This window comes from Aplysia californica, unplaced genomic scaffold (genome assembly GCF_000002075.1).
Source record: "Aplysia californica isolate F4 #8 unplaced genomic scaffold, AplCal3.0 scaffold00080, whole genome shotgun sequence".
NCBI lineage: Eukaryota > Metazoa > Mollusca > Gastropoda > Aplysiida > Aplysiidae > Aplysia > Aplysia californica.
Genome location: NW_004797350.1, coordinates 730,298 through 739,665, shown reverse-complemented (window position 1 = coordinate 739,665; position 9,368 = coordinate 730,298). Strand labels below are relative to the sequence as shown.

Below are 9,368 nucleotides of genomic sequence, written 5' to 3'. Positions count from 1 at the left end.
GAGAGAGAGAGAGAGAGAGAGAGAGAGAGAGAGAGAGCGAGAGCGAGAGCAACAGACAAATAGATAGACAGACAGACAAAGACAAAAGACAGAGATAGACGAAGAGCAACATCCAAGGGATGAAAGTCATTAAAACCATCGAGGCACTTTATGTGAGCGTAAAGGTAACAGAGAGATTAGGAAAAGATGGCAATGGGAAGTCTTCTGTCTTAACCCAAAAGTTATCTGTCCTTGTCACATGACCTAGTAGTGACGTTCCACACAACTTGTGCCTCCGCCCCCCCCCTTACCTCCCCATGCTTTTCTCCCCTTCCTACCAGAAAGATAAACGGGACAATCCCTGTATCCGCTTCCCGTGACGTTAGTAGCAGTTGATGGTCGCGCAGTATGTTACTTGTTTTTCGCAAGAAGGTGCCATCAACAACAGTAAAAGAGGAAGCAGATAAACTTACAGGTGGCCGGTACTGTCCTACAACGGAAAAGCTATCTTCTTCTTGTCATCAAAAACTGTTTCGATCTTAATTTAAGTAAACAGTCCATTAAGGTTGTATAATCTGTTGAAATATAAAATAATTTTCAAACCTGCCTGTCAGGGACAAAAGGGCTGACAGTCAGGGATACAATATTTCTGCAGAAAGACGAGAGATACTTTATCAAAAAGTATCCCCACACCGGAACTGAACTCGCATCCTCTGCCTGCGACGGCAAACCGCCTTACCAATACACTACAGACGCTAGCTAGTCTGGGTGTATATTTCACTACCTCAGAATTACAAAGTTTTATCTGCTCAGTTTTGAAGATTTTGAATTTCATTTCATGTCAAGCTTTTCAAAATGAATTTTTTTATATATCCTGATGACGACACTGAATAATATTACGGTTTTGATAGAGCTGATAGAACATAATTTGATTTCTGACTACATTGTCTTAGTGACTCAAAACAGCATAAATGTCAGATAGAGATTTGTAATTTTAATGTAGCGATTTGTGCATAGGGGTACGTGTGTGGCGGCCAAAGTAAATAATGGAACCTGTGGTTTCAGTAAGATTGTAGGCTTGAATATAACTAATTTCACAAAAAGCCCGGGACTCTAGATCTAGTAATGGATTACTAGATCTAGATCTAGATCCCAAAGATAAGGGCAAGTAAGTTTTAGCCAATGTCGTCCTTAGAGGAGCAAGCTGTGAGAACCCTGAGAGTGGACAAATGACCTTTGGAATCGCCTGACATTTGTCAACAGTGACGCCAAACTTCCCATGGACAGCTGACAGAGGGTTGCAACAATAGCGTTTGTTCGTTTTCTACTTTGTTGGCCTTCTTTGTTTGTTTGTCTGTTTTTTGGTTTTTTGTTGTTGTTGTTGTTGTTTTTTTTTTTTTTGTTGTGTAAAGATCGACAAAATAAAGATCATTAATTTAGCGCCGGAAAAATGTAAACAAACAGAAACAATAGAGGGAAAGTTATAAAGTAGGAACTATCGGCGGTGACCTCCATCCATCCACCAAACGTTTCTTGGTCTGGGCCATATCTCAACACAATAAGTTACTTCATACCACCACCACACATATGTTCCCTCTATCACAACCACCAGTATAACAACAACAAGAACGTGGGATCAAAATGCCGGAAAAGGACTTCTGTAACGAGCGACCACACCAATAAACAAAATAAAAAGTGGACCTAACCCTAACCCTCTCCCTGATCCTAACCCTTACTCTAGCCCTAACCCAAACCCAGACCCAGACCCAAACTATAGTCATAACTCTAATCCCAACCCCAACCCTAACCTTAACCCTAGTCTGAACCCTAACTCAAACCGTAACCTTCTATCTATTTCATAGTTGTCACTCGTTACGGAATTCCTCCCAGTATATGGCATGAGTTTTCTCACCTGTGTGACACATTGCACCCGGCATCTGGCGTAGGTGATAAACACTTCCTCTGTGGCGTACACCGCTGATGTCACCAGTAATAACTCCCAAAGAACCAGACACATCAAGTAGGCGCCCACTTTCCATACACGAACAGCCATTTTGAAGATATTATTTTCAGAGATCCCTCACACGATGGGAACAGAATGTCGATTCAAAATCGTCAATAAATCCCACACGTCTTGTCCACACATTTACAGAAATTCAATAAATCCAAAGTGCCCTTTGAAAGCAAACAAGTCCGGTAAAAGAAAAGCTAAAAATAAAACTCAGCTTGTGCTGCACTATAGTAACAATTAATACAACCACCAAATTCAAATACGATCCAGCAAAAAACCCAGCACGAAGCTGTACTGTAATCCCGTGGGGTGGAAGTGAAGTGAAAAGTTGGTCGAGGAAAGTTGTCGTCTTGGAGGACAAATTCTGTTGGCCCCTCAGTCACGTGTTGTGAGAGTAACTCACGACATTCTCCGAGCTGTTGCAGAAGGCGCCGCCTGGGCTAACTCACACCCCTCATTGCTGGAGCTTTCGCTCTTCTCAGGTCTCGGGGGGAGAAGGAAAACAACAGAGGCACTGAGACTTGAATGTTGTTGTCACACTGAAGACCTGAGGGGAAAAGAGAAATAATACATTAGTAATAATATTAATAAGCGCGAACAGATACTGCACTGTCCATTTGGTACTATACTATTATTTTGTCGACAACTTCATTACTTTGCTCTTGCCGGCGTCGTGGTACAGCGATCTGGCGCTTAGCTGTCGCACGCAGGAGACCCGAGTTCAATTCTCGAATGAGGAGAACAATTGTGTCAAGTATCTCGGTTTTTCTGCAAGGCTGTTGTATCCTTCTCAGCCCCGGTTGGGCTGACAGACAGGGAAAAAAGCATATAATCTAAATTGTGTCTATGGTGGCTTAAAAACACCTGCATTGTGCATGTAAATAAATTAGCCTCTGCTTAATATAAAAGATGTATAATGCATGATCTCCCACAGCATCCCTCAAATTGGTGTGTTACCTTCAAAACCTTAGATAACAAGAAAGAAAGAAAGAAAGAAACAAACAAACAAACAAACAAAAACCAACAACTACAACCACAAAAAACCCAGATATATTCAATCACACACCCTTCAAAGGCTTACATGCACGAAAGCGTAAACTTGTATGCAGGATTTATGTGCACATACAGTCGCACTCTTTTTCATCCCCGTCTCTCTCTCTCTCTCTCTCTCTCTCTCTCTCTCTCTCTCTCTCTCTCTCTCTCTCTCTCTTTCTCTCTTTCTCTCTCTCTCTTTCTCTCTCTCTCTCTCTCTCTCTCGCTCTCTCGCTCGCTTGCTCTTTCATTGCCTTGCAACAAACAAATACAAAACCCCCCCCACAAAACCCCCCCACAGACGTAGACATAAAACACAAAACACAAGCATAAACACAAAAAACACCAACACAAACAGAGACAAAAACACAAAAATAGACAAAAACACAAAACAGGCACAAACACAAAACAGGCACAAACAAAACACAAACACAAATCATTCTCTACTCCGATAAAACAGAAACCAAAACAGAGAGAAACACAAGAACTATAACAGGCTTACAATTGAAACACAAGAACTATAACAGGCCTACAATTGAAACACAAGAACTATAACAGGCCTACAATTGAAACACAAGAACTATAACAGGCCTACAATTGAAACACAAGAACTATAACAGGCCTACAATTGAAACAAAATTCTTTTCGCAAAACAGTTTTTTCTAAAGATCTAAAGAAGTATCATCTCCCAAGAACATACCTGAAGAATTGGAAAACCCGCCAATGAGTATTAATTAAAACAATATGTGTTTACGATTTAGCAACAGATTGACGATCCTTTGTTATTACAAACACATAAACACGCTCATTGTATAATGTCATTATGCTACAATAAGTATTGTTTTGTGGGCGGAAATTCGTAGCTACTGCTCAGAGCAATTTGCAAGAATATTTCTCAGATTTGTTAGAACGCACTCCACTTGAGTGCATATCGCTAAATGGCTTTAGGCGTCATCAATAAACGATCTTGTCACGATACACAATACTCTGGCTGTTTGGCTTTTCACAATGTAGGAGCCCAAAAGAAAAAAGTCCGCCTCGCCTGATCAGATTTCCCTGTATCGGTTTATTACGCATGTTCATAACAGCAGAGAAATCTTAAAAAGCAATGACTCCCCTCGACGCTCACAGGCTCTTTTGTTTCGCTCCCTGCTTCTCATGCTCACAGAGAAAAAGAAATAAAACAAAATCTATGTCCCGTCTCGTGTCACCAAAACTCTTAACAACACTTGCTCGCTTTGGAACCCCCCAACTGGTCTGTCCTCGCTTGCTCACACCACACAGGTACGCAGAAAATGGGAAAATGGCTAATCCATGTTGGGTAACGCCCTGAGTCGAGGGGATTCCGGAAGCTTCTAAGGGCCGTTTACTAGTACAGTTGTCGGTGCATACGGGTACGCTTCAGGCTGCACTACATCCTTCTACTCATACATACTCTCTAATAACACCCTTCTAAAGTCTAGCACACAGCGTCTGATAAAATGCTTTTTTCCTCGCTCTGTCTACTTCTGAAGCCACAACAAATATATCTCTCTCTGTGTCTCTCTCTCTATCTCTCTGTCTGTCTGTCTCTCTGTCTGTCTCTCTGTCTCTGTCTCTCTATCTCACTCTCTTTCACTCTTTCTCTTTCTTTCTCTCTCTCTCTGTCTCTGTTTCGCTCTCTGTCTGTCTTTCTCTCTCTCTCTCTCTCTCTCTCTCTCTCTCTCTCTCTCTCTCTCTCTCTCTCTCTCTCTCTCTCTCTCTCTTTCTCTCTCCTCTTTCCTGGGCCTGAAAAAATGTTTTCTTCGTACTATCCTCCGACGAAATTACTATGGTATAAAGGTCTGTGCAGCTCTTAATTGTTTGTCCGTTTGTTTGTTTGTTGTTTTTTGTTATAACCGCCCCTCCCCCATTCCCCCCATTTCCACATTCCCACGTTTTTTTTTTCTAAGTACAGGTAGTTATCTCGCTCTCGACTCGCTCACAAATACGGCCCAGCATTACTCGCCTTCCATCCACAAACCCCGTCCGCTGATTGACGGTATACAATCGGGTTCAAATCCAAGATAGCTCCGACATTTTTTCATCTGGTGTTCATTTCTCATTCCTATATCTTTTTTATATCATCATCAGCATCATCCAGTGCCAGATCTGCGACAGACATCGGCGATCATGGTTTTCCATTCATTCCTTTGCTCGGATGCTCTTAAAAAGCTACGTTTACATGATCTTTCCCTGTTGTGTGTTTAGGTTCCTTGAGTAGGTTGCTCTAGGCCGACCCCTGCCTCGTTTGCCTTCAATTTTGCCAGTGAGAGTAATGTGTTCAAGACATTTATGTCTATTCAGGTGTCCCAAAAAACTGCCTTTTATGTATGCTTTCTCTTTTTAACGTAATTTTGTTCCTCATGTAATCTGACCGTTGACCAAAACCAAGCCGTACGGTGAATTGTTATGAATGCAACCAACTTGAGTTTCGCGCGCTGATATGACTTTATGCAGCTACTAAACTACAAAACGATTTTTGTGTGTGTGTTGTGGGGAGGGAGGGGGCGGGGGGTGAGTGAGATTTTCCACTTTAAACCTGCTTTTGATTCTTCGCTGACCGACCTTTCCTGATCAACATAAATTCAAAATATTTCCACTTGGACATAATACAGGTCGCTCAGGGGGAGATCGTAGGGAACTAAGCCACAATTGAAAACGAACGTGCTCATAATGATTGAAATCTGTCGCTGTTCGTGAACAACATTTATAATTAGAGAGAGAGAGAGAGAGAGAGAGAGAGAGAGAAAGAGAGAGAGAGAGAGAGAGAGCGAGGGAGAGGGAGAGAGAGAGAAAAGGGGATGAGAGATATTATATTATATAATAGGGAGGGGGAGGGAGGCTAAGAGCTCAAAAGACAGGAAAAAGAAGGGTCAAAGAACAAAAGAGTCTGGGTTTTGAGAAGAAAAGAGATAAGGAGGAAGAGAAAGAAAAAAAAGGGGAGGGAGAGAGAAAGAGGGTGGGTCGCACTCCAAGATAGATAGATAGATAGAAAATAAGATAGATAGACACACACACAGACACACAGACACACAGACACACAGACAGACCGACACACCGACGGACGGACGGGCGGACGGGCGGACGGACGGACAGAGGGGTGGATGCATGGATGAATGGATGGATGGATGATGGCTGGCTGGATGGATGGACGGAAGGAAGGATGGATGGATGGTAGTTCCACGATGCGTGTGTTTTATACACGTTCATGCGTTCGAAACACGTCACTTTTTTGCACTAGAAATTATTACAATCTGAGCTTTTGGATGACAGTCTGTGTGGAAAATGTTTTTGAATTTAGAGAACCCAGAGCTACAATTCACCCCAGAGCTATGAAATTTGATCTTCTTTATATGGTTTTAATATGTTATTTTTTAAACAAATATTTAAGCTTGATGATTTGCTGTAAACGTTGTTGTAAACTGAATAAATGTCGTTGTATATAAAATGTTTGATTACCAGATTTGTCGCAAACTATGTCTGGCCTAAAACAGAAAGCCATCAAGAAAAATTAAACTGAATGAAAACAAAGCAAAATAAAAGGAAAGATGAGTTGGTAATCAAAAAAGGAGAAAACCCAAAAATTATTTTTAAAAACAGACATATTAATCCCCTGCTAGAAAAAGTGAAGTTAAAATTAATCGTGATTGAAATGAAGTGACCATCAATGATTTATTTATAGAGGCACCAGCCATCCATGTCCAGGTGCTGTTTTAGCCAAAATAAAGTGTGGTCTTACTATATATAGATATACTCCACAATAGGTATAAGCTACACCGAAAGTTTTGAGCATAATATTCTTTCAAAGGAAACTGCTTTTATGTTCTAAACAAAGCCGTTGGAGTCAGATCTAGCTAGGTCATTGTTTTATTTTATACCGAATTGTTTGCCAATGAATATATTTATTTGTTTGTTCGATTTTTCGATTGTGTTTGTTTATTTGTTGCTTTTCTTTTGGAGGTAGCCTAGTTAAAAAAACAAAACTAGCCCTAAGCAATAAAAAAAATGGTGTGACTTTTTGATGAAGATGCTGACGGCTGCCTCTTTAGAAAAAATCCTAAAACAACCAAGAGAATAATGTTTGGGAATAGATCTAGGAATAACTTTCGAGGATTTTTCTTACAATGGTGTCAATTTGTATTAAATTACGGATGTTCCAATCCTGTGACGGATTGTTTTTTCAGACAACAGAAGTATCAAGTTTGAAATAAAGACTACAGCATAGAGACGAACAAAATTTTTGGAGATGGAAAGGGAGTTTCAAAACAACAATTTAATATCCCAACATTCTTCAAGTCTTTACCTTTAAAACAATGGTGCGTAATGAGTCAGTTTTTACAACACATTAGTGTATTGGAGTATAATAGGTGACATAAATTATTATTATCCACTTCTCTCCAGCTTAACAAAAAAACAACAACAAACAAACAAACAAAAACAAACAAACAAAAAGAAAACCTCACATAGAAAAATGAAAGGCTAGATCTAGATATCTAGATCTAGATCTAGTATATCATAATAAATCATATTAAAAAAAAAATATTTTAAAGTATACATTATAGAAAAAACACAACAATACAATAGCATACTTGCAAAAAGAAAACTAATTCACACTTTTAGGCGGAGTCAGCGAACGCAGTACCACAGCTTAAAAAAAAAGATTTAATGAGATTTACATTTTTGGTGCAATTTTGTCTTTGACTAGATCTAGATCTAGATATACATATCTAGTTGAATAATAAAAAACAAATAAACATGCAAACAAACGTCAAATAAACCAACAAACAAACGAACAAACCAACCAACAAACAGACAACAGACAGACAAACAAACAGACAAACAAACAAATAAACAAAAAATAAACAAAATAATTCCCATATAAATCTGTCTATAGGAACAGAGAGAGAGAGATTTTGATGACTTTGAGCTTTCTGTTGAGCTTAGAAATCTCACAAAAGTCAAAGAAATCTGTCCAGTTCAAAAGAAACTTATGAAATAATGTAAATGTTCTAAGCGTTTACTGAGATACTGAGATTAACCAGGATGTACCGGTTAAGATACTCTCTAAACACTTTTATTCTACATTCTAAATGTCTGATGCATGGGCTGTAACGACGTATATGATCTATAGGCACATATTTACGCTACACTTCAAAAGTTTGAGGTAAAAAAATTAATAACTCTCTAATGTTAAATATTGAAGTTTTTGTCTATAATTTTGTAAAGTAAGCTTGCAAGAGTTTCAACACTTTGCTGTCTATATCACAGCATTATGCATATGCGTTTCTGAACAGTAGAATAATATAGATCTGTTAGCTACTAATGAACAAAGCTATGGACTTATTTCTAAAACGCTGTGAAAAACAATGAAATATACTCCAAAAGTACCATCACATTTTCCCTCTCACCTGTTATAAAGTTGTCCACAATGTTTAGCTTAGAAGCTTTGCAGGGTTACACGTTTGAAATAAGATTCCCACGTACACACTCAACTCCTTTGAAGAAAGTCCAAGATTCCAAAGAATACAACTGTTTTGTCCTTTTGAAAACAAATAGATTTAAATTCGTTACAAATAAATCCTCAGAACAAAATAGATCTACGTTATGTTTCAGTTACAATAAAGCACGTTTGGGGAAGTGGGATTCAAGAAATATTCCGGAGCTGTCGTCAAATCATTTCAAGAGCGGGGGACAGCCAGCCAGCCCCTGCCTAAAACAGCAAACAGGTCTTTCTCCTCCGACTTCAAATATCGTTCTTTCCGTCCCAAAGAGGAGTAAAAAGCAATGACTCGTGGCGAAAAGCCGATCGCTGCTGTAGAGAGGAAGAGGTATAACGAGGGGAAAATGTGCTTACAAGAGTCGCTTCACCCTCTTGAGTAACGCTTCCAGCGCGCCCCCGACTCCCTCCAGCCGTGTATTGTTAAAGAGAGGCACCCATGAAACGGTTCCGGAAAACTCGAGGAAACAGGTGATACAAGCCGCGCGTTCACCTTGGCTGCTGCCTACTAGGCTAGGCTACTACCCCTCTTCCCCTCTCACAGCCCCCTCACCGTTCGTCCCGAGCGCTCGGCGTTTGGGTGTACGTACTCACGTTCAACAGTTCGACTCACTCCGAGACTCGCGCGCGCCTCAGCAGCCACTACAAGCGACACACAGTACTCTCGTCGTGCGTAACTTTACACTGATGGATCATGGAGAGCAGCCGATCATTTCGATCAGACAGACTGTTCAATATGGTTTCGCGCGACCAGACGACTATTGATAAAAATTATTATAATAATGATAATAATAATGATACCAAAGATGATGATGATCATCATAGAAA

The 9,368-nt window shown here is 40.0% G+C and overlaps 1 protein-coding gene across 2 annotated transcripts in view; it reads right to left on the bottom strand.

Moving 5' to 3' along the window:
- Nork (neurite outgrowth regulated kinase) overlaps nt 1-8,996 on the bottom strand; it is a 145,663-nt gene extending 136,667 nt beyond the window's left edge. Inside the window, exons 1-2 of one of the 2 annotated variants that reach the window (XM_013080254.2) lie at nt 8,452-8,996; nt 1,892-2,537 (exon numbers count right to left, since the gene is read on the bottom strand). In XM_013080254.2, coding sequence (XP_012935708.1) covers nt 1,892-2,032 — 141 coding nt within the window. In that variant the 5' untranslated portion in view covers nt 2,033-2,537; nt 8,452-8,996. 2 annotated transcript variants of the gene reach the window in all.
- Nucleotides 8,997-9,368: the final 372 nt, after the last annotated feature.